General features: G+C 43.6%; 2 protein-coding genes and 1 long non-coding RNA gene across 5 annotated transcripts in view; 1 reads left to right on the top strand and 2 right to left on the bottom strand.

Annotated features, from left to right (window-relative positions):
* Positions 1-12,400, top strand: part of EIF4ENIF1 (eukaryotic translation initiation factor 4E nuclear import factor 1) — a 31,325-nt gene extending 18,925 nt beyond the window's left edge. For both annotated transcript variants that reach the window (XM_014542546.1, XM_005869777.2), the window contains 9 exons: positions 2,142-2,213; positions 2,671-2,851; positions 4,027-4,106; positions 4,435-4,577; positions 7,071-7,149; positions 8,551-8,683; positions 10,138-10,482; positions 10,761-10,925; positions 11,688-12,400. In XM_014542546.1, coding sequence (XP_014398032.1) covers positions 2,142-2,213; positions 2,671-2,851; positions 4,027-4,106; positions 4,435-4,577; positions 7,071-7,149; positions 8,551-8,683; positions 10,138-10,482; positions 10,761-10,925; positions 11,688-11,929 — 1,440 coding nt within the window. In that variant the 3' untranslated portion in view covers positions 11,930-12,400. The remainder of the gene's footprint in view (positions 1-2,141; positions 2,214-2,670; positions 2,852-4,026; positions 4,107-4,434; positions 4,578-7,070; positions 7,150-8,550; positions 8,684-10,137; positions 10,483-10,760; positions 10,926-11,687) is intronic.
* A 303-nt stretch (positions 12,401-12,703) lies between these two features.
* LOC106726684 lies at positions 12,704-14,209 on the bottom strand. The gene is made up of 2 exons (XR_001362753.1): positions 13,949-14,209; positions 12,704-13,714 (listed from the first exon to the last, which is right to left on the bottom strand). It is a non-coding gene; the product is annotated as an uncharacterized LOC106726684 (long non-coding RNA).
* Positions 14,210-14,764: 555 nt separating this feature from the next.
* DRG1 (developmentally regulated GTP binding protein 1) overlaps positions 14,765-24,305 on the bottom strand; it is a 36,539-nt gene continuing 26,998 nt past the window's right edge. The window contains exons 1-9 of one of the 2 annotated variants that reach the window (XM_005869776.2): positions 23,536-23,717; positions 22,887-23,010; positions 22,071-22,246; positions 20,672-20,741; positions 19,023-19,192; positions 18,185-18,315; positions 16,654-16,821; positions 16,274-16,396; positions 14,765-15,094 (exon numbers count right to left, since the gene is read on the bottom strand). In XM_005869776.2, the coding sequence (XP_005869838.1) occupies positions 14,995-15,094; positions 16,274-16,396; positions 16,654-16,821; positions 18,185-18,315; positions 19,023-19,192; positions 20,672-20,741; positions 22,071-22,246; positions 22,887-23,010 (1,062 nt within the window). In that variant the 5' untranslated portion in view covers positions 23,536-23,717 and the 3' untranslated portion in view covers positions 14,765-14,994. Of the gene's footprint in view, positions 15,095-16,273; positions 16,397-16,653; positions 16,822-18,184; positions 18,316-19,022; positions 19,193-20,671; positions 20,742-22,070; positions 22,247-22,886; positions 23,011-23,535; positions 23,718-24,305 lie in introns of those variants that run through there. The other variant, XM_014542543.1, reaches the window with a different exon arrangement.

Raw genomic sequence — 24,305 nt, 5'->3', positions numbered from 1 at the left:
GAAGTGTGTGGCTCTCAACCATGGCCTTTGTGTCAGTGTTGCTCTCCTTGATGAAAATGATAAAGGAAGCAGGATAAATCTGAAGAATAAAAACATAGACATTCCATTTGCTGTGTTAGATTTACCAAATTGAGTTGTTTTCTCCTTATACATTCTTATCTGGGAACTACAAGTTAGCTGTGGCAGCAGTAACTGATTCATTGTGCCTTGACCATGGGAAGGGAACTGATTTTTGGTGTTTCTCATATGACCAGCAGTTAGCAATAGAGATTCCCACAGAAATGCCATTGTTCCTGGCCTTACTGCTAGAACTGTCCACCTCGGAAAGGTGGCAACTCAGGGAGGTAGATTTATTCCTGAGTATCTGACCACACCATGCCAGTTTAGGGGAATACTTCTTGTAAACTGCTTTAGAATTATTCCATTCAAAGAATTATTAGATACAAGGGCCAGATTAAAAGATTGCTAACTATTCTGTTCTCCTTCCTTGTTACCTTTGTGTCTTGGTGACTGGGTCACTTCTTGTACCGTCTTTCTTTTAGTGTGAGCAAAGAAATGGGAACAGGAAAATTCAACAGTTAACCTGATGCTTTTGAACATTTTGTTTCAGATGTGGATACGATTCTAGGGTTTGATAGTAGCATAGTTGACCCTGAGTTGTTAGAGGAACTATTTCAATGTTTGTATTTCAATGTTCTGAAATATATCTGATTTCGCTGAGGGAAGGAGACTCAAAACGCCTATTTAAAGGGATGGATGATATAATTCAAGTTGCTAGGCAAAGAGTAACAGAAATCCAACATAACCTAGGAAAGAAAGCAACAAGAAAAATAATGTAATAAGCACACCAGGCATTATCCCAAAATATTGCTTAATTTGCATGTTGTTGAGTCATGGTCTACATCTAAAATGAAGTTTTTAATTACTGTGGCTATGTGTGTGATGTATACTGTTTCTGATTTGACTATGTCTGTTTAGCTTCAATCATGTTTCCTCCTCCAAACATGTTGGTTCAATCTAAACTCCATTTCAAATTGAATTGTAGGCTCTGTATACTATATGAGCCCATATAGTATAAAGTTGCCTATTTGTTTTTTGTTAGAATTAAATGGCTTTTTAGGATCTCTCTTTTTTTTTTTTTTTTTTTTATAGAGAGGAAGGGAGAGGGATAAAGAGTTAGAAACATCGATGAGAGAGAAACATCGATCAGCTGCCTCCTGCACCACCCCCTACTGGGGATGTGCCTGCAACCAAGGTACATGCCCTAGACCGGAATCGAACCTGGGACCTTTCAGTCCGCAGGCTGACGCTCTATCCATTGAGCCAAACCGGTTACGGCTAGGATCTCTCTTATTAAAATCATCTGCAGTGAGTCCCAGTTCCAGAACCAACAATAAAACATGTGGATACCTTTGGGCTATACTCCATGCCCGAGGACACTGCTGTGGGCCTTGGCATCTCCACCCAGGGGAAGGGAAGTGTACCAGAGAGAGCACTTAGGCATGAGGATGTACTGAAGTGCAGGGAGGTAATGCAAGTTGGATGCAAAACATAACTGCAGCTGCATTAAAAGAGCAAAAAGTGAAGTAATTGAATTTCCCCCTGTATGTGAGACCCATTTGAAACAGCTTGTTTATAAATAATAAAGTTTAAATTTCCTGAAATATGACAGTTCTGGCCTGCATGTTGACTAGATTTTTAGTATTGCCTGGTCTATAAATCTTGTTACAGTGTAGCAAAGGTTGCCTCAGAAACTAAAATCTATAAATTATCCAAATTTTCTGCATGTGGCTTCTTACTAAAGTACTCCCCCTTTCACCATTTTTTACCTTTGTTTGGTCAGTGTTAGAAACCGTTAAATGCATTAGGGTTACTACAGGGAGGAAAAGACCTTGTCTGAGGAGGGTCTCTGAGTGGACGCTACATGTACATGGAAGATTCTTTCTGGTCCCAGATATTTGGGACCTATATGATGAGAGAGTGGAACAGGTTGATTTAAGTTTGTTTTCTGTAACTTTGACATTATTCTGCTGTTACATGTTGACTCCTGAAGAGTTTTTAAAGCTTTCTTGTGGTCCCCAATTAATCTTTAAGTTAAGTGTGTAAGAAGGTTAAAACCAGTTTTCCTTTGACTTTTTTAGCGAAACCTTGAAAGCCATTTGATGTCCCCTGCTGAGATTCCAGGCCAGCCTGTCCCTAAGAACATCCTGCAGGTACTTCACAATCTTAATCCGAGGCCTCGGGGTCCTGAACAGTAGTCCTCTGAACTGGTTTTTGTAGTGGTCCAGCTTTGGGCCTTAGAGAATGATCCATGTTGCCTGGCAATTGAGGATATGTCGCTGCCCTAACATAGTTGTCACTGTTAGCCTCAATGTGGGGTGGGGAGGGAGGTAAAAAAAAATGACAAAGCAAGCCCTTGATTTCCAGTTTGCAGGCTTACAATTCCTATGGAAGTTTAAAGTATCTAACCTGTACTGATAGCACTAACTTGCAGCAATGTTGCTAACTGAACTTTCAGAGAAAATTGTCGCATGTACATGTGACAATTCCTTCAGTGGAGTATGAGGGAGATTCGTTGTTGGCTTCCAAAAACTCATCCCTAATCCATAGCCTCTGACCAGGAGGGAGAACGAGTTGTGTTCACAAGGATTTGACTTTTCTGCCTTCTAGGAACTTCTGGGTCCATCAGTTCAGAGACCTGCTTCTTCCAACCTTCTGAGCGGCCTTATGGGGAGCTTGGAGCCTACATCTCTACTGGGCCAAAGAGCACCATCTCCTCCCTTGTCACAGGTGTTTCAAACACGAGCAGCCTCAGCAGACTACCTTCGTCCTCGGATACCATCACCAATTGGTAAATACTCGTGTGTAGCTGTCCGTCCATCCGTCTCCATCATGCCATGCACATTTCACCACCCACTCCCATGACCAACATTATACTTGTCCCCTAGAATTGGCAAAGTCTTTTTTTTTTTTTAAATATATTTTATTGATTTTTTACAGAGAAGAAGGGAGAGGGATAGAGAGTTAGAAACATTGATGAGAGAGAAACATCGACCAGCTGCCTCCTGCACGCCCCCCAGTGGGGATGTGCCCGCAACCAAGGTACATGCCCTTGACCGGAATCGAACCTGGGACCCTTGAGTCCGCAGGCCGATGCTCTATCCACTGAGCCAAACCGGTTCGGCTGGCAAAGTCTTTTGATGGGCACCCTTGAAGACTTTAAAAAGAAATGTGTGGGTTTATTATACGTTTTTTACAACGGGTGGTGAGGACACATATGGAACATAGTTTATTTTCCAACTGCCCCTCTACATAAATATGTCCATGTTATAGTTTTGTTTTTTTCTCTTTGATTGAACTAAATTGGATCCAGCTCTTCGGTCTTTTTCCTTATTTCGGGAATTCAATCCAAAAAAGTTAATTTGACTTCCTAGGTTTTTTTCTTGATAGAGTATGTCAGAGTACTGGCTCTTTACCAACCTAATGAAGTTGGTACACAATCATTAGTGAAGTCTATGGCTAATTCAGATATGAAGGGAAGCACTTCCCAAAAGCTATCTTAGTAAAGTGTTGTGCTTAATCTCCAGGTGTTCCTCCCACCCTGGACTACTTTAGGCTGCTGGCCACCCTGGCTCCTGCCAGTCATGTCTTGCGAGGGAGTTTTTTGTAATCTTCCCTCCATAATTAGGGAGACAGAATGAAGAGCTCCCCATAAGGCCACTCAGTGCACTGGTCTCTGCTTTGGTATCAGCTGGCTTGGTGATAATGGGCCAGATCACTGGCTAGTGAAGCTCTGAAAGGACAAAGCTGGCAGCTTAGTGGGGAAGATGGATACAGCAGCAGTTCAGGTCATTAAGTGCAGGTCCACAGAGCCCACTGTGGGGGACACAGAAGAGGGACATCGGCCCAAGAAGTCAGTACTTCTCAAAAGAGCTGGTGTTGAGGAGCAGCATGTCTTGGTGATAATGCCTCTTTGATGGACATGTGCTACCTTGACACTCCCTGACACTATAACCTTTCCAACAGGTTTCACACCAGGACCACAGCAGCTACTCGGAGATCCATTCCAAGGCATGCGCAAGCCCATGAGTCCCGTCACGGCCCAGGTCCAGCTGAGCTTTCTCAAATGCGATCTATTACTTGCTTTCCACCTTTATTATTATTTATGGGGTGGAGAATTAGATTGCTATAATTCTTGGAGGTGGTTTTTAACTATAATTCAGGTTCAACTATAATTCAAGTAAAGGCTAAAAAATTGAACAGCTGAAGTCATATTTAAATAGTTAAAACCCTCTTTGGTGGACAGCACGATTTAGTCAGGTTGCAGCATGTAATTTCTCTCAGCTGCTGCTGACAGAGAGTGAAGAGAGACCTTTGTATAAAGTTCAGTGACCGTCCTCACTCTTCTGACCCTCTGCCGCTTGTGTCCAGCAGATGAGCCAGCTGGAACTGCAGCAGGCAGCAGCTTTGGAGGGGCTGGCCCTGCCACACGACCTTGCAGTGCAGGCAGCAAACTTCTATCAGCCTGCTTTTGGCAAACCACAGGTGGACAGAACCAGAGATGGATTCAGAAACAGGTAAGTCACTAATCCTACCCTTGTGGGGATTTGCAATTTAATTTTCCTCAGATTTGCAAATTAGTTATCCGCAGTGTAATTCTGTTGTAAACACTGATATGTTGTACAACGCATGGTGAGAATGCCATCTCATCCAGATATGCAATAAAGGGAATAATGATTGAATTCTGCCTAGACATAGGCTTTTCATCCTGTATAATTCTTTTTTATATTCTTGATTTAAAGGATTCATCTTTTCGAATGCAGCTTATTTGCAGTTATGCTATAAAATGATGGAAAGTAAAACTACCTAGCTTCCTCCCCCATGGCTTCCTTGTTGAGTGATCAAACTGTCTCTTGATGTGGGTTTGTTGATCAGAGCAGTGAAATGATTACTGACCACTCTCCTCCTGTTCTTTCTGCGAGTGCAACAAGTAGTAAAATGGAAGGAATCATAAGTTGGGGGGTAGGGGAGTAGCAATATTGTTCTTTTTTATTAGAAAATAAAAAACTGCATTAAGCAAATGTGTAAGGCAAACTCCTTGTTAGCTACCCAGAAGCTGTGTGCCCTGTCCCTTTTATGCTCCCATAAGTGTCTAGCCTTTAAGGACAGTTTAGTCCTATTCATACATTACTTGGAAATTAAGAAGTATTTATGTTTTGAGGTGATTCTTAAAATTTGCCATATCTGTGTCTCAGTGTCTTGCTTCAGCTAGTTTTATATGCTGACATTTTCAGAAAACATTGAGACTAGTAAGTACCCTGTAGCCTTGCCTAAAGGCATTCTATCCTTAGTAGCCCTCAGCCTAAACAGAGCTCAGGACTAGTCTGCTAAGGCTCCGTCATTGACTTTCTCTCTACAATATGTCAGTGGAGCCTTCATGTTTTAGATCAAATGTCACCCTCCCAGGCCTTCCCTGAACACACCCTATGTTATGTTGTGTCCTCCAACAGACATGCCTTTCTCCTTCTCTTGCTTTATTTATTGTACTTACCACCTTCTAGCATACTATTTTTCGAAATATATCTTTGTTGATTTCAGAGAGGAAGGGAGAGATGGAAACATCACTGATGAGAATCACTGATTGGCTGCCTCCTGCACGCCCCCACACTGGGGATCAAGCCCACAACCCAGGCATATGCCCTGACTTAGAATCCAACCGTGACCTCCTGGTTCATAGGTCAATGCTCAACCATTGAGCCACACCAGCCGGGCTCTCGCATGCTATTTAATTTTTGTCTGTGTCCCTGCCCATAGTAACCCCTCTCCACTCTGCAACAAGAATGTAATGAGGACAAAGTTTGTCTGTTTTGTTTACTACTGCATCCCTAGCACTTACAGTAGTGTCTAGCATATAGTAGGTGCTCAAGTATGTTTGTCAGAAGGAATAAATTAATTATACCTTATGCAGAATCACCTGATTTGGGGTTTACATCTTAATCACTCAGAATACTGTTAACCTGTCTGTCCCCTCATTGTCATGATCAGAGTCTCAGTATGGCAGCAGTAGGGCTTACCTGGTAGAGACTGGAAAGAGAAAAGAAGTCATGGTTTAGGATTCCCACTTGCTCATGATTCAGAAAACTTCAGAAGCAGGCTGTACTTGGGCTTGGGCCTTTGTGGTACTGGGTCTGACCAGGCTGAACTGCAGTGGAGCTTTCATTAGCCAGTGAGCTCACACATTCATTCTTCTCTCAGCCTATTTATATCTTCAACTGTTTCCGGTTTTCTTCCAAATTAAGGCAGAATGAGTAGAACGTCTCGGGATAGAATGCAAGTCTGTTCTTAATTTCACTTGGGAGGCCTGGGATCAGCCTTGTGTGTAGACCAGGAGTGGTGGGGAATGCTGCATGAAACTAGGTCTTAAATAAAATAGCTGAAACTGTTGGCGCTGTATCTGATTTGAGACAGTGTCTCACAGAGCATCAGTTCTATGCCAAGCACTGTGCTAGTCAGTGTTGCTCCCTCCCCTCTAGAGCACAGCCTGGACCACAAGATGAAACTTCTCGCTAGCCTACCTCACTCGTAGTCTGAAAATAAACTATACGTGAGCTGTGGATAACCCTACATTCCCAAGTCCTTACCAAGTCCCTGTACCTGTTCCTTCTACCTAAATCCTTGTCCTCATTGGTCACACCCAAGTTAATGCAGCTCCTTACCAGGAAGCTTGTCCAGTCCCTGCAATAGACATATCCTATCATCCCTTCTACCCCTCATTTTGCCATGACACCTTGTTGGTACCTAATATCTGAATGCTTGGTGTGTCCTAGGTTAGTGAGCATCTCCCCCACCAGAGGAGAGTTCTTGCAAGGCCCAGGACCATGTTTCAGTGAGCTTTGTCTTCCCTCAGAACTTAGCATGTGGTTTTGCATATTTAGACTTAGCAAATGCTTGGGAAGTTGAATTGGATAAGGGAAATGTTGAAGTCCTAGGCTGATCTTTAGTATTGTGTGGTTTTAGGACTCAGAGTTTAAGCAGTGTGGGGCTTACACTGATACTTGGTTTGTTCACAGGCAACAGCGAGTGACCAAGTCACCAGCACCCGTGCACAGAGGGAATTCCTCTTCCCCTGCCGCCTCCATCACAAGCATGGTCAGTGACCTTTGCCTTTGTGAATGACCTCTAGGGTTCTAGGTTTCTCCCTGTTTGGTTGTGCCTGTGTTGTATCACTGTAACCCAAATGTCCTTGAGTGCCTTCCACAGGAATCATTGATTTCACTCTTTCAGACCTGTCTGTCTGTTGGGTTTTCCCCTTTCAGTCTGTTGGGGTTTTAGTTAAAGCCCTTACATTGGGGAAAGTGTGTTTCAGCAAATAGACAAGTATGGCTGGAGCATACAGATGATATGTAGTATGTTCAAACAAGTGAACAATTGGAGTGGGGAGGACAGTGCGAAAGGCAGGGGGTGAGGTGGATGGGATGGTGACCAGGGTCAGGTCATGGGGAGTGCAGTGGTGAGTTCACAAATTCAGATCCAGATCTCTGATACGAATTCAGACTGGGACCAAGGGGTTTGCTTTTTGTGGAGACAAGTTTAGTTTCACAGCTGACTCATGTGCCAGCATTTTCTTTTAAGTTTCCTTCCCCACAAATTTTTATCACCTAGTTAAATCTGACAGATGTGGGGAAAACTATTACTCTGTGTTCAGGATCTCAAGTAGGTCTTTGTACTAAGCACCTTGAAGGCAGGGTCCAGAAGGAGTTTTTCTGTTCATAATTCATTCCCTGTCTCCTGCCATCACGGATTTGGGTTGGTTAATAAGAAAAGTTGCCTGCATGATAGTCATCAAAGTAGGACTATGCAGTGAAGAGATAGGAACAAATGACCCCAAGTGGCGAGTTCTAGTAGCTGAGGAGAATAGGAAGATAATTTTGAATTTTCTAGTAATATAACAAGTCCTTGAATTATGTTTTGTTCAAGGTCATTTGGTTATAATGTTGATGAGATGCTGTAGATATAACTCTTGTTTTTATCAACTAGCCTATAGTAAAATTGGTTTCATTATATGTCATTTAGCTCAAAGTCACAGAGCCTGTCAATAATGTTAAGTGAGGAAAAAGTAAATAATACTGTTAAGTGAGGACTTGATGTATAGAGAAATTTAGGCTCTGAGGTTGTCTCTGAAATGTCCTTTCCTGGCTGGAAGTGTTATTGCTCCAGGGCATATTTCTGGCCATGTTCTCCCCCTTCCAAGCTAATGCCCTGGCTGGGGAAGTAGCTAGCTGCATTGGAGATCACCATCATCAAGTTAAACCTTTATGTACAAGGAAGCCTAGGTTTTGATGAAAGTGAGTTGTAAGGGATGATGCACTGGGCCACCGTGATCCATTTGCCCCATCCTGTTTCTTTACCTCTAGTAGCTAGAGACCAGAGCATTGGCTTTCACATGTCGCCAATAAAGGGACTCCTCAACTTGCTTAGTTTGTCCAGTTAATCTTGGCTTGAGTAGCAAAAGGTATTTAGAGCAGTGCTAACACTAATTGTTCTCTACAGCTTTCTCCTTCCTTCACCCCTACCTCAGTGATTCGTAAGATGTACGAGAGCAAAGAGAAAAGCAAGGAGGAGCCAACATCTGGAAAAGCAGTTCTTGGTGACAGTAAAGAGGACACTCAGAAGGCCAGTGAAGGTACTGCAGAGCTGTTGAGGGTGTATTGCCCAGATAGTATGTGAGAGAGGGAGCATGGATTTGAGTGCTGACCAGCATGGCCTGATTCTCTGCAAAGTGCTAGACAATGCCCTAGCTGGTTTGACTCAGTGGATAGAGCGTCGGCCTGCGGACTCAAGGGTCCCAGGTTCGATTCCAGTCAAGGGCATGTACCTTGGTTGCGGGCACATCCCCAGTAGGGGATGTGCAGGAGGCAGCTGATCAATGTTTCTCTCTCATCGATGTTTCTAACTCTCTATCCCTCCTCCTTCCTCTCTGTAAAAAAAATAAATAAATAAAATAAAATAGAAGCACTAGACAAGATCCCTGACTGCTCTAGAACACATTTCTGTGTTCGACATTGAGAAGGTTGGACCAGCTTATAGTCACTTAGCCGCTTGAAAACTGACCAGTCTAAGAGTACTAGTATTAGACAGGAAGGGATGAGCTTTAGGTTTGGATTCTTATTTAGGTTCAAAGTTGAATTATTAGTACATCTATTTGGCAAATTGATATAGTTCAACCAGTTTTACTTCTGAAAGGTTCTCTCCAGTCTATAAAGACTGTGTCCAACAAACTCTGTGCAACAGATGAAGCATATAGGAAGTGTGCCGAGCCTTTTAGAAGTACATAGAAAATGCTGACAGGCTTCTTTTAGGAATTGCACAGTTGAGATTGTTCAAGACATGGTGAAACATTCCGATGTTGGGTTTACAGGCCTGGGTATTAGTGTAAGAGCTTTTTGCCTGTGAGGAAGTTTGGGGTGGGGGGAGGAAATCCTGTTGGTCTCACTTAAAAAGGCAGTTAAGATTCCTTCACCAGGTTCTAATTGCTATTTGAACTTTCTGTTATGATGGATTTGCATAATTTTGATTTTTACCTTAGGCTTTGAAAAAGCATGTTAATCCCAAGCAGCTGACTAGGATAGGACGAGTTCCCACACAGATCCAGACCATAGCCATATGGGCAGAGCAAGGTATCCAGCTGAATTACATCACCAGACATGCTGTGCCAGGCTCACTTGCCCAATAGCTATTCCTGGGTTGAGAGGATTTTAAGAATAAAAACAGGGGCTTAAGAGTTACATTGTTTTTTTAACTTTAGAGCCTTTGGGTTTTTAAAGTGTAGCAAAGATAAACTCTGTTCCAACAAAGTGTTGAAGACTGGAAAACTTGGGGTCTGCTCCCAGCTCTGTCCCTGACTACCCCTATGGCCTTGACTGGACCTGTTCATAAGGAAAATTGATGTTTCCTAATTATGCAATCCTCTAAATTTGTTGAGGGGAGTCAAATAAGGATTGTGAGCTTTCTAAGAAATGAGATTTAACACCCCCTCCCCCCCCCAAAAAAAAAAAAAAAAGATTTACTGAATCATTGAGAGGACAAAGTGTTTGGGAGTTTGCCAACACTAAAAATATTCTGTCTGGATCCCTACAGAGAATCTCTTGTCATCCAACTCTGTGCCCAATGCTGATCGAGACTATTCTCCTACCACAAATCCCAAACTGTCAACATTGCAGCGGTCTTCATGTTCCACCCCACTGTCCCAGACCAGCCGTTACACCAAAGAACAAGATTATCGACCTAAAGCAACTGGGAGAAAAACACCCACCTTGGCACCCCCAGTTCCAGGAACACCTTTTCTCCGTCCTGTTCACCAAGTTCCCCTTGTCCCCCATGTCCCAATTGTTCGACCTGCTCACCAGCTTCACCCAGGGTTGGTCCAAAGGATGCTGGCCCAGGGAATACATCCACAGCATCTTCCAAGTTTGCTACAAGCTGGTGAGTTTCTGCCCTGCCATGACAACAGCTGCTAGAACTAATAAAGTGCTGTGCTGTGGGAGGTTTTCATCCCTAGAAAGATGTTACTAGATTTTTCCATCTAACTGGTGGGCAGTGGGTCCAATCCAGTCCACTCCTTACTCTATTAAAAGATTAGGAACCTAGCTTAAGCATTTTTCACTCTCAGTAAACTTTCAGATCAGTAACACTGTACAGTGAAGCTTGAAAATTTCCAGGTAGATTAAGATTCTCACCAATTTCTTCTTTCTATCTAACAGGTGTGCTTCCTCCTGGGATGGATCTGACTCATTTACAGGGAATATCTAGCCCAATCCTGGGTCAACCCTTTTACCCTTTACCTGCTGCTAATCACCCTCTCCTAAACCCTCGTCCTGGGACACCTCTGCATCTGGCAATGATGCAACAGCAGCTACAGCGTTCAGGTAGGTTCAGGAATGGGCCGGGTGAGCTGGGTGTGGCTAAATAGGCTTAAAGTTTTGGACCAGTTCCCAGTGAGGGGGATGAATTGACATAGACAATTCATTCTTTAACTTATCCTGCAAGGCTGGGATAAGAGTATAACCAAAGACGAGGATGATGTAAACCAACCTCTACGGGATTTGGAATTCCTGTTCCTGTAAAACAGAGAGCCAATTGTGCTCTGGCGCTTTTTTGTCCTTTGCCTCTTAGGAGGCTGAAAATCCTTCCGACAGAGGTTCAACATAGGGACTGCCCAGAATAGATGCCTTCTCGCCAGCTAATGTTAGTGCTTCCGTGATGTGGCTGCTTGCTGTGGGACATAGTAGTCATGTCATCTACTAGGGTGTCTTCTGAATAGCTCAGCTTTCCAAAGTCTATCTTCTGGCATTTTGCAAAGGAATTTCCTAGAATAAATCATCAGGTAAAGAATTCTGTTTGGAGTTTTATGGATAGAGTTGAGTGAGGCAGGACCTGATACAGTACTTTCCCCCTCCTGTTCTAACTCTTCCTTTTTTTAAAATGTATTTATTGATTTCAGAGAGGAAGGGAGAAGGACAGAAACATCAATGATGAGAATCATTGATCAGCTGTCTCCTGCATGCCCCATACTGGGGATCGAGCCCACAACCCAGGAATCGAACCTGGGACCCTTCAGTCCACAGGCTGATGCTCTATCCACTGAGCCAAGCCGGCTAGGGCATAACTCTTCCTTCTTATTCCCACAGTTCTTCATCCTCCAGGCTCTGGTTCCCAGGCAGCAGCTGTCAGTGTTCAGGCGACCCCACAGAATGTGTCCAGCCGTTCAGGCCTGCCCCACATGCACTCCCCACTGGAGCACCGCCCCAGCCAGAGGAGCAGCTCCCCGGTGGGCCTTGCCAAATGGTTTGGCTCTGATGTGCTACAGCAGCCCCTGCCCTCCATGCCTGCCAAAGTCATCAGTGTGGATGAATTAGAATATCGACAGTGAGCAAGGCAGGCAGGCTCACCTAACCCTGGACCTATGGTGGACTCTGCTTGGTTTACAGGCTTTTACTTTGGAGCACTCTGTGCAAAGCTGTTTAGGAGGCCTAGGCATCTGGTGTGGTCTGCATGATGGAAGCCTCCATGGTCTGAATACAGGATGCACAGTCTTGTCAATGCCAGAAATAGTCTTTCTTTTTTTGTAAGATATGTGAATGAAGTGCTGGTGTCTTCACCAAGAGGTGGCACCTAAGGGTTCTGAGGAAATAAATGTATAGACCCTTATGTACAGACCTGTGTATAAATAATTTTTGTATATACATATAGGATAGCTTTTTTGAACTTATACAGCTGTACATAAAAAAAAAAAGTAGCTGATATTAGTTAAACCTGTGTCTAGTTTGTATTTCTTTCACTTGTACATTTGGGACTTTCTCTTTGGGTTGATTAAAGTTGCATATGCTGTGAATGAAGTGAATGGCATTATTGTGTTTATTTCCTCCTGAATCCCTTCCTCATTTCCAACCAGCTGACCTATCAGGGTCAATAGGTTCCTCATGGGAAATTAATCTGGTTTTAAGTTTTTCTTTAAAACCCATGGCACTGCCCTAGCTGGTTTGTCTCTGGATAGAGCGTCGGATGATTCCAGTCAAGGGCAAGTACTTTGGTTACAGGCTCAATCGCCAGGAGGGGGTGTGCAGGAGACAGCAGACCAGTGATTCTCATCATTGATGTTTCTCTCTCTCTCCCCCTCTCCCTTCCTCTCTGAAATAAAAATACATTTTTTTTTAAATGGACCAGTGACATCAAGGCTTATATCCTACAAAGTGACTGGATACCAGGCCTGAGGGGCATATCTTCTGAGTCGATAGACAGTGCTAACACAAACTCCAGAAAGACTCAGAGGGAAACAACTGTCACCAAGGAAACAAAAGAAACAAGTACTAGAAAAGCCTGAGTATGTGTATAAGCCCACATCTTCGTCCCTCACAAACTGCTAGTTCTAGCTCACTTCATCTATAATCTATCTTCCTGCAACTGTTTCCCTTCCTGATTCTCGAGCTACTGTCACCCCTTTAATCCATAATAAAATCATCTTTGACTTCTCTTCCTCTAAAGAGCAAGTCAGTCACCAAGTTTAAATTTCTCCTCTGTACCTATATGCCCAACTCCCATGTCCATATTCTCACCAGCCAGTCCACCACACAAAGATTTTTGCCAATTTCCCATTATCCGAGCAATCCCTTCAAAATCCCTTATTCCCAACCCCAAACCTCTGATTATACCCTTAGTAGACTCTCAAGTAGTCCTGACCACACCCCTCTTAATGCAATCTCCCACCGCCTTACGTAACACGTTATGTATACACACAAGGCTGCTCTGATCACACCGGTTGCCTCACTTGCAATGTTCTGCCTCCATGCCTTCAACCAGGTTATGTGGTTGAGGGCAGGACTGCCATGGGGGTTCAAGCAGAAAGGCTGGGCTACAGAAAAGGGGACATTTAGTGGCCAACCTGGCAGTATGGTTCAGCTGAACATTCAGCCCAACACTGACAGAGGGCCGTGCTCTGACTAGGGCAGGCAGGGAGCCCAGGAAAAGCACAGCAACCAGTGACAAGAACCAACATTTGGCACACACTGTGCTAAGCATTTTACAAGCACCACATCCCTTAATACTAACAATCTCCACTTTAGTAAGTGCTATTACTATCTCCATGTTATATGAGGAAACTAAGGCTTACTGAGATTAAGTAATTTGTGCAAGGTTCCACAGCTAATTAGAAGTTAACCTGCAGCCGAAACCGGTTTGGCTCGGTGGATAGAGCGTCGGCCTGCGGACTGAAAGGTCCCAGGTTCGATTCCGGTCAAGGGCATGTACCTGGGTTGCGGGCACATCTCCGATGTGCAGAAGGCAGCTGATCGATGTTTCTCTCTCATCGATGTTTCTAGCTCTCTATCTCTCTCCCTTCCTCTCTGTAAAAAATCAATAAAATATATTTAAAAAAAAAAAAGAAGAAGTTAACCTGCAATTCAAACTCCAATGTGCCTGGTCAGAGTATTTTACTCAGTGACCACACATCATCTCCCAAATGGGTTAGCCTTGCAAAGAATAAGCAGTTAACTTAAATCAAGTCTTTCGGCATCATATGAAGACCACTTGAAAGGACTAAAGGCCACAGCCAGTTGGAAGGATTTCCCATGATTAAACATCAAATTAAGATGTTGCAGCCCAGCTGGGGTGGCTCAGTGGTTGAGCGTCAACCTATGAACCAGGCAGTAACGGTTCAATTCCCAGTCAGGGCACATGCCAGGGTTGTGGGCTCAATCCCTGATGTGGGGTGTGCAGGAGGCATCCAATTGATGTGTTTCTCTCACGTCAATATCTCTCTTTCCCTCTCTCTAAAAATCAATGGAAAAATATCCTCGGGTGAGGATTAAAAAAAATGTTGCAGTCAGCTCTGACTGGTTTGTTCAGCAGTTAGAGCATTGGCCCTGTCAACCAAAAGGTCATGATTCAATTTCCAGTCAAGGGTACATACCTCAGTTGCAGGTTCAATCCCTGGTCCCAGTCAGGGCTCATGCAGGAGGCAACCAGTTGATGTCTCTCTCTCTCACATCAATGTTTCTCTCACTCTCGCTCCCTCCTTCCATCCCTCCCCGCTCCCTTCCACTCTCTAAAGATCAATGGAGAAAATATCCTCGGGTGAGAATTTAAAAAAAAAAAAGTTGCAGTCACATTTTTATCCAGTTCACACTCAAGACCAAGTTCCCAAGTAACCCCTTATCCAGCTGCCTCGCTGTACATACCCATCCACATTAGTCCATCGCAAAACAAATTCTGACAATGACACACGACCTGCACACAGCCAGCTGGCCGTCAGGTCCTTTATGCAGTTCAACACACAAGGTGACACCAAGTTAAGACAAGTGTTCCAATGTGGGTACCTCCATCTCCCTCCCCTGAATCCTGATCCAGTGGTTGCCAAAGCCAGAAGGGGCTTGAGGTGGGGGGCTTGGTCATGGGGAAAGCTGCAGTGGTTGGCCCAGCAGATAGGCAAAGGGGAAGGCTTCACTTCTTCACAATCTGAATGACATCCTCGTCCTCCAACGTATGGTCTTTACCCACTTTTTGAGGATTGTGTTTCACAGAGAGACCCCAGACCAGAGCACTATATGGAAGGGAAAAAGAACAGTCAGTATGAACAATCACCTAGCTCAGTGATGGCGAACCTTTTGAGCTCGGCGTGTCAGCATTTTGAAAAACCCTAACGTAACTCTGGTGCCGTGTCACATATAGAAATTTTTTGATATTTGCAACCATAGTAAAAGACTTACATTTTTGATATTTATTTTATATATTTAAATGCCATTTAACAAAGAAAAATCAACCAAAAAAATGAGTTCGCGTGTCACCTCTGACACGCGTGTCATAGGTTCGCCATCACTGACCTAGCTTGACTACCTGGCAGCCACCTTTCTGCTCAGGTTTAGCATTCAGGCTCTTAAGAGCTACAGTCCTGCAACAGTCAAGGATCCTTCTGCCTAGTCAAAAATCACACTCAAAGTTCATTCAGAGGCTTTAGCTCCACCAGCAGTGTGGCACACTGGAACCTTCACATACAAAGTAGCACAGACTTGGAAGTTGTGTAATTCCTCATGTTCCAAAGCCAATTTAAGAAAGTCAAAGAGAAAAAACACAAATGAGAAGTGTGACAAGATGAGCTTAAAATTAAGAAAGCATGGGTTTATTATAGAGAAATACCCTGAAATCAGATTGGAAATTAATTCTCAGAAGTACAGTGTCAGTTATCGACTGTTAAAGAATACCAGTTTTTATTGGTTCTACTAAAACTATCAGTGGGTATCTGATAAAAAATGTAGGACCCATCTTCCTCAGCCATGCCAGGAAAATTCTCCCTATCAAGAAACCATAACTGGGCCCTGACCAGGTAGCTCAGTTGGTTACAGCATCGTCCCAATATGCCAACGCTGTGGGTTCAATGCCCGGTCAGGACACATACAAAAATCAACCAATGAATGCACAAATAAGTAGGACAACAAATCAATGTTTCTCTCTCTCTCAAATCAATAAGTTAAAAAGAAATATATATACGGTAAATGAAGATTATTTTTATCCATGGATCTCAAGTACTAAAAATATGTAGTACTACTGATGGGAACTGGTAAACAAGACACTGAGACCTGCCTCACAGAAGCTAAGAACTATGTACCAAAGGACAGAAAATGGTGGCCATATTGCTACTAATGCCATGCTAAGAATTTCCAGTTAGTGAAATCAGTAGCTTACCAGAAAAAGAAGGCACCACCTACGTACCCATGATACTTACTATTTAAATTCCTTAATAAGATTTTTGTGAATCTTCATGCAGAAATCCTCCACTGTGGTCCTGGAGTAAGGCAGCACCACTGGGGATGTGTAATCTGGCAACTGGCCTTTGGGTTTGGTGTAACTAGAAAGAGAAGAAGCAGAGGCTGCCTACTTCTTGGAATGTTTCATGTGCTGAACACAAATCAGCCCTCCATCACCTCTCAGAACAGGTGCACATAACCCCAATTCGAGAAAAAAGTGCCCTCAATATGGCCCAGCAGATGATAGGAATTAATCTGTGTCTCCAAAGACTTTATGTTAATGAGCTCCACAAGACATCATTGTAATACAGTCTGGTTTAATTCCCACAGCAATATTACCCTATCCACTAAGACTTACATCCTCACAAGTTTCAGATAGTCCCAGATCTTTTCCAACAGGTCATCAAAATTCCAGCGGTGATGAGCAGAGATGGGTACACAGTGAGGTACCTTATAGATGATATCCAATTCCTCAATGGAGATCTGATCAATCTTATTTAACACATAGATACAGGGAATATAAACTCTAAAAAAGAAAAACAGGACATTAGTCTGGAGCTGCTGACAAGACTGTCAGTTTGATTATCAGTACCCCCTCATCCAGGATCCTAAATCAGAGACTCTCCAAAGAGATCATATGATGCAGATCAACCCCCACCCCCTCTATCCCACAAAAATGAACTTCCTACCAAAATAAAGTAGAACATCCAAAAAGTGAACTACAGGTAACAAAACCCAGGCTCTAGTTCCAGCCATGCAGCTAACTGAGAGAACATGCTACAGAGAAAAGAACACAAGCTTTAGAGTCATACAGACTGAATCTACTCATAGCTCTTTCACTTTCTACATATGTGCCCCAGGACAGGTCTCAGAGTTGATTTCCTACAAAGTTGTTTTCAGAAATGTAAGAATGTAAATGTATTTCTAATAACATATTTCATGGTAATTTTTAAAGAATAAAAAAAACTTGCCCAGCTGGCATGGCTCAGTGGTTGAGCATCAACCTATGAACCAGGAGGTCACAGTTCGAGTCCCGGTCAGGGCACATGCCCAGGTGTGAGCTTGATCCCCTGTGGGGAGCGTGCAGGAGGCAGCCAACCCATGATTCTCTCTCATCATTGATGTTTCTATCTCTCTCCCCCTCTTCCTTCCTCTCTAAAATCAATAAAAATATATTATTTTTAAAAAGCACTTTAAACAAAAATCTGGCAATGTCACAATCCCAATGTCCAATCAATGTGGCAGCTAAGGTTAGTATTAAATAGGCCGGCCACAAATTCTCAGGCTTCAATTATCTCACTAAATGCCTAAATCAAAGCACTGGCTTTATTTTCAAATGAGGATCAAATAAATTCAACCAATCGGAACAAATGAACAGGAAGGCAACTAGAAAATATTATATCCAAATGCCAGGAATAATTTTAACAGTGGTTTCAATTATTATTTAATTTCAAATATTAATAGTAGTAATGTTTCATGGATTAGGGTTTTAGCTAATGCACCCTTAGGTTAGAGAGAACAGACACAGCCCGGCCTACTGAGTTCTGCAGGATAGCCTCTAGGATTTCTCACATGGATTAATTCTAGGAGCGAAGACTGAGAACTTAGTCTCTTCAACCATCATATGACACGGAGCTTAGGGGACAGCCTAGTTCACAGCAAGTAACTGAGATGGGGAATCAGACCATCATAATGAAATTCCAAAGCAAAGAAGGAAGTTAGAAAGCAAGATCAACCCTTTATAGCCAAAGAAACCAAAGCCCACTGATATTTGAGATACTAGCACAACTACAGTTAGAATCAAGGTCTGCCACATTCAGGATCCAATGTTGTTTCCATTAAGAGGCTTCAAATTCAAACTCAGGCACCAGACTGCAGTCGGTCCATACCTGTTTCCTTCCACCACATCAATGAGGTCATCCGCTGTGGCATCGCTACGCAGAGTCACATCAGCATTATGAATTTTGTATTCAGCCAGAATGCTCTTCACAGTTTCAGCATCCAGCTCACTCTGAGGGCACTGAATAGACATAGAAGACAATGACTGGTCAGAGAGCAAAACAAAAAAAACTCCCAACAGTATCCATTGATGAATCTGGGTAACCTTAGCTAAGGTGCAGCAAACTCATATCTAAAGACTGCTATCCTGGATGAGAGTAACGGACTTATAGTAGGAAATACAAAAAACTAAAAATCTTTCCAAACTCTAGGGAAGGTGTTATGGCCTGAATTGTGTCCCCACAGCCCCCACTCAAATTCATGTTGAAGTCCTAGTATCTCAGAATATAACTTTTTGGAGATAGGGTCTTAAAGAGGTAACTAAGTTAAAATCACATGAGTAGGCTCATATAATGTAAGAGCAAGAATTTTTGTCTATTTTGCTCCCTTTTCCATCCACTCCCCAGAGCGTAAAGCAATACTTAGCCCATGGTAAGCACTCTATTAATCTGTGTTGAATGAATAAAAACATGGCATTGGCAACGATCTACCTCGTGCAAGCATAAAATTGGTCTATACCCCCATACCACCTCAAACAGTTAACCCAAAAGAGGAAATGAGAGTCTGACTCTTATCCTACTCTTGATTCTTGTCAATCATTACAAGGTAATTATGTTACTTCAATTAGTGCTAGAAGTCCGGTAATTTCCAAATGACACTGTCCCTTAGCTCAATCCATTCCACCCCAGTGTCTTTAGCAGCCTGCCCCATACCACCTTATCCCCTTACAGTGGCTGTGAGATTAATGCCTCCTTTATCCTTCTTCTTAAAGCCAATGTTGGGAGGTTTGCTGTTCAAGCGAAGGCCAAAGCCTTCCAATTCATTTTCAATGATCTTCTTATGTCCCAAGGGTTTTAGGACATCCAGAACAATCAGGATCAAGTTACACGTTCGAGCCACTGAAGAATTAAAAAATAAAAGTTATACCCAGGCAAAGTTCATTAAAGATTTAACTAATACAAATACTCAAAAGTATAGGGGTGAGGGTGGGGGTAGGGGTGGGGGAGAGTTCCTGCACTTAACAGACAAAAAATGTTTTTGTAAATACATGGACACACATGAAGTTCTTAAGATTAGCAAAGATTTATGCCACGAAGATAAAGGGGGCAGAAGGGTAGTGTCAGGGATAGGGGAGAAGAGAATAAAATCAATAAGACTTCTTTTTTATTATTGATTTGAGAGAGAGAGAGGAAGGGAAACAGAGAGAGAAACAGAGAGAAACACTGATTTGTTGTTCCACTTATTTATGCATTCACTGGCTGCTCCTTGTATGTGCCCTGAGCGGGGATGGATCCCGCGACCTTGGCATATTGGGATGATGCTTCAACTAACTGAGCTACCCCGACCAGGGCTAATAAGATTATTTTTGGAACTGTAAGTATCTAGAAAAATGTTGATCGATAGGCACTTGATCTATTGGACCATTTGGAAAATATTAGCAAACACAGAAAAGTAAACAAACCAACAGCTAATAATTTACTCCATGGAAAACAGCATTGAATAAAAGTTACATAAACATGACATAATCATGTAAACCATGACTGATGACTTAACTAAAAATTGTAATAAAACTTCTTTGAAAAAATGGGAAAAGAGGTATGGAGTAAGAAAGTTCATCCTCTACCACAAAAAAAAAACAATAGATGTCTAAAATTAATTAACCGTGAAATAGCAATTAAAGCATAATTTTTAAAAGTATGAAGGTAGCCTGGCTGGCGTGGCTCAGTGGTTGAGTGTCGGCCTATGAACCGGGAAGTCAGTTGAATTTGTGGTCAGGGCACGTGGCCAGGTTGCAGGCTCGATCCCCAGTGTGGGGCGTGCAGGAGGCAGCCAATCAATAGTTCTCTCTCATCATTGATGTTTCTCTCTCTCTCTTTCCCTCTCCCTTCCTCTCTGAAATCAGTAAATTTTTTTTAAATGAGGTGATAGTGTGCAGACACTTTAAAAAAGTATGAAGGTAAGTAGAAGAAACAGTTGAAGAGTTGACAGTATAGTTGTCCAAGGGGAGTGACAGTGAAGGTAAGGAGAGGTGGGGTAGCAGATTGTTGCAATTTATAATTAGTCTTTCCTAAGATTTTACTTTAAATTAAAAGAAAAGAAGAAAAAGCATGGGTGGGAATAAGGAAACTTCAGTTCTAACTCCAAATCTTCCATGAACACTGCAACACTGGACCAAAGCCCTTTACCTCTCCTGTCCTTAGTGTTCCTCCTCAAATGGGGATCTGAGGTCCCTTCAAGTTCTGACATTCTATTCTGGTAAGAATCCAGTAAAACTATGCCCTTCACTATAGCATCGTCTCCAAGTCCACAGTCCCCAGCTAAAGAACAGTGTCTGGTAAAGGAATGATATTCCAGGATGGTGGCCCTGGACCACTCACCTGCAATGACTTGACGGCCTCTACCTTTCCCGTCCTTGGCACCCTCAATGATACCCGGGAGATCCAGGAGCTGCAAGATTGGGGGTGGGGGGATAGGGGGAAGAAATGGAAAAACTTATTATAAATCTGAGATCACATAGAATAATTTCTTTCTCAAGTATACAAAATTTAGGAGATATAAATCAAATGTTCCTTATGAGTATATGAATATTATTTTAACTAAGCATCTTCTAAATGTCAGCTACAGGCTTTTTACATACTTTAATCTAGTTTAAAATGCCTAACAACCCTATAAAATAAGGATATTAGCTGAGTTTCATAAAAGTGGTGATTTACTCAAAGTCACAATCCTAATAACTCAAGTAAAATTATAACCCACATTTTTGGAGCCAAATGCATTTGTCTCTATTAATATCTTTCAATATCACCCCACTTATTTTAGAGAGAGGGGAAGGGGAGATCGAGAGAGAAAAACATCCATGTGAGAGAGAAACATCGATTGGTTGCTTTCCGCCCACGCCCAGAGTAGGGCCAGGGATCAAGCCTGCAACCGAGGTACGTGCCCTTAACTGGAATCGAACCCAGGACCTTCAGTCCAAGGGCCGACGCTCTATCCACTGAGCCAAACCTGCTAGGGCTGATCATATTATTTATTAAAAGTTTCTAATGGCTCCTACTTAGGTACAAGATAAAATTCAACTTCCTTAGTAGGTACACAAGGTCCTTCATAATTCCACTCCAACCTACCTTTCCAGATTCAGTTACTAACACTCCCTGTCCCACACCTAAGCTCACACCACAGTAGGCTGTTCACCATTATGGCTCCCTGAAGTAGCCCTTTACCTTTACTGGCTGGTGAAATGCCTTTTGAACTTCAAGACCCACCTCCAGCCCTAGCAGGTTTGGCTGAGGGGATACAGCATCCGGCTGCGGACTGAAGGGACATGGGTTCCATTCCAGTCGATGCCAGGGCGCATGTGGGAGGCAACCAGTCAATGTGTCTCTCTCACATTGATGTTTCTCTCTGTGTGTCTCTCCTCCTCCCTTCCACTCTCTCTAAAAATCAATGGAAAAATATCCTTGGATGAGGATTAACAACAACAAAAAGGCCCACCTCCAATGTCACTTTCTACATGAAGTCTTTTTTGTTTTGTTTTGTTTTGGTCTTACCAGACCTCCCCCACACCCAATCCTCAGAAGAAAAGTAGTCCCTCCTTTCTCTGTGTTTTCACAGGTCTATCCCACTGTGTACTGATTGGCCTTACTGCTCTATCTCCCTGCTAGACAATGATCAGGAAGCAAAGACCAGGTCAGGCATAGGGAGAGCTCTCAATAAGTGCTTTTTAAATGAATGAAAGGATGGGTTCCCCCGCTTCCTTATCCTGCAGGACTGACTCACCTGGATCTTGGCACCTTTGTATCTGATGACACCAGGCACAGTGGTCAGAGTGGTGAACTCATAGGCTGCCACCTCAGAATATACCCCTGCCAGGTTACTGAGCAGTGTTGACTTCCCCACAGATGGAAAACCCACAAACCCAATTCGAGCATCACCTGTCTTGGCCACATCAAAACCTAAAACATCAACAAATATCAAAAAGAGGAAGAAAGTTATCCCTGAGTGTTGAGACTCATGTAATTCCTTTCACATTCTGGTTACCTATCTGACGAGGACCTATTTCTGCAATTTTGTACAGTTTACCTCTAGAGTAGAACTTAAGCATACAAAATCTCACTACAGCAATTTGCAATGTTTAATGGACTTTTTAGGTTTTCTTTTTTTCTTTTTACAATGGCTGCAAACAGGTTCAAAGCCACATTTGTGGCCCTTCTCTAGAAAGTGTACAGAATACTGACATTACTTTTTGTTCCTAACCTTCTCTCTCTCAATTTCTCCGGCTTACGCTTATTCTTCCTATCTTCGTGTCCCTTGGCATCCATTTCCTTAATTTTTATCCTGACTGTCTATGTGTATGTATTTCTGTAAGCCGATGTAAATCTATCGGTACAATATACACATCAATAAAACCCTAATTTATTTAGGTAATATCCACTTGCCTTTTAAATCAGCAGAATAAATACAAATCAAGAATTTAGGCTTAGAAAGCATAAATCTTCTCTGATAGAAATTTAAAAATTACTTTTGGGCCATGTGCCTGTATTATTTTTATTAAAATTATGCCAGAGGAAAACAAGGTTTAAGGACAACACAAACCTTCTCCTGGCCCCCCGCCGCCGCCGCCCTTCGGAGTAATGAGCTCCCTGCGCAGCTTGGCCAGGCGAGCCTTCAGCAGCCCCAGGTGGTGCGCGGTGGCCTTGTTCTTCTGAGTCCGAGCCATCTACAGGGGAAGAATCACAGCGCCGAGTCAGAAGCAGTCCCCACAGGCTCCAAGACCCAGAATAAATGCTCCCCCACCTCCGAGAGCAGTGGTTCTCAACCTGTGGGTCGCGACCCCTTTGGCGGTCGAACGACCCTTTCACAGGGGTCGCCTAAGACCATCCTGCAGATCAGATATTTACATGACGATTCATAACAGTAGCAACATTACAGTTATGAAGTAGCAACGAAAATGATTTTATGGTTGGGTCACAACATGAGGAACGGTATTGAAAGGGCCAGAAGGTTGAGAACCACTGTCCAAGAGGATGACGTTTTCTTCCTCGGTCCCTCTCAGGTCAGTATACCCGTACCCATTTTAGTCAGATGTTAAAAAGAGTAAAAACCCATTCTCTCCATCACCCAGCCCATTCCCCTCATTACAGAGCAAGCAAACGAGGTGTATAGAGAAGAGACCTGACGTTACCAGCAGCGTCCACAGATGAGACTAAAACTCATCCGCTGGTTCCCTTTCCGCTGCCAGTACCTGCTGTGCCCCATGCAACACAAGGCCACCACTCTCCCCGGTTTCAAGAGCCACAGAATCACACGACCGTCCGGGTGGAATCGACCGCCTCCACAGGTGTCGATCCCCTCCCAGATCCGATTCCCGGGAAACGGAGCCATCAACGCAGAGGCTGGGGGAGGTGGGGGGTCGAGAGGTGATAAGGAAAGATACCGAAGTGCGGGAGCAGCCAGGGCGGGAGTGAGGAAGCAGGACATGTACGTACACACACACAATTAGAGACTGAGAGAAACAAACAGCACAGGGAGAGTCAGAGCTGGAGTAAGGAAGCAGGATTCGGTGCACACGCACGTACGCACACATGTACGTATACACACGTGCACACACCACACACACAAAGTACGTGAGCAGTCAGGGCTGGAGTAAGGAAGCAGGATTCGGTGCACACGCAAGTACGTACACACACACACACACAATTAGAGATTGAGAAAAACAAACAGCACCAGGAGCACCAACCAAGGCGCAGTGGTGTGGAACGCGGGCCCGTGAGGAAGGGTTCGGGGAACGCGGGCCTGGACCGAAGGGAGTCGGAGAACCCGGACCTGGACACAGGGGTGTCGGGGGGCGCGGGACCAGATTGAGGGGAGCCGGGGGACGCGGGACCAGGTTGAGGGGAACCGGGGGACGCGGGCCCGGGCATAGGGGCGTCGGGAGACACCGGTCCGGGCTGAGGGAAGTCGGAGGACGCTGGCCCGGTTCTGACGCGGCTGAGGGGAGGTAGGCAGGAGGGA

This window comes from Myotis brandtii, unplaced genomic scaffold (genome assembly GCF_000412655.1).
Source record: "Myotis brandtii unplaced genomic scaffold, ASM41265v1 scaffold303, whole genome shotgun sequence".
NCBI lineage: Eukaryota > Metazoa > Chordata > Mammalia > Chiroptera > Vespertilionidae > Myotis > Myotis brandtii.
The sequence above is the reverse complement of the archived record's forward strand: the minus strand, read 5'-3'. Positions and strand labels throughout refer to the sequence as shown.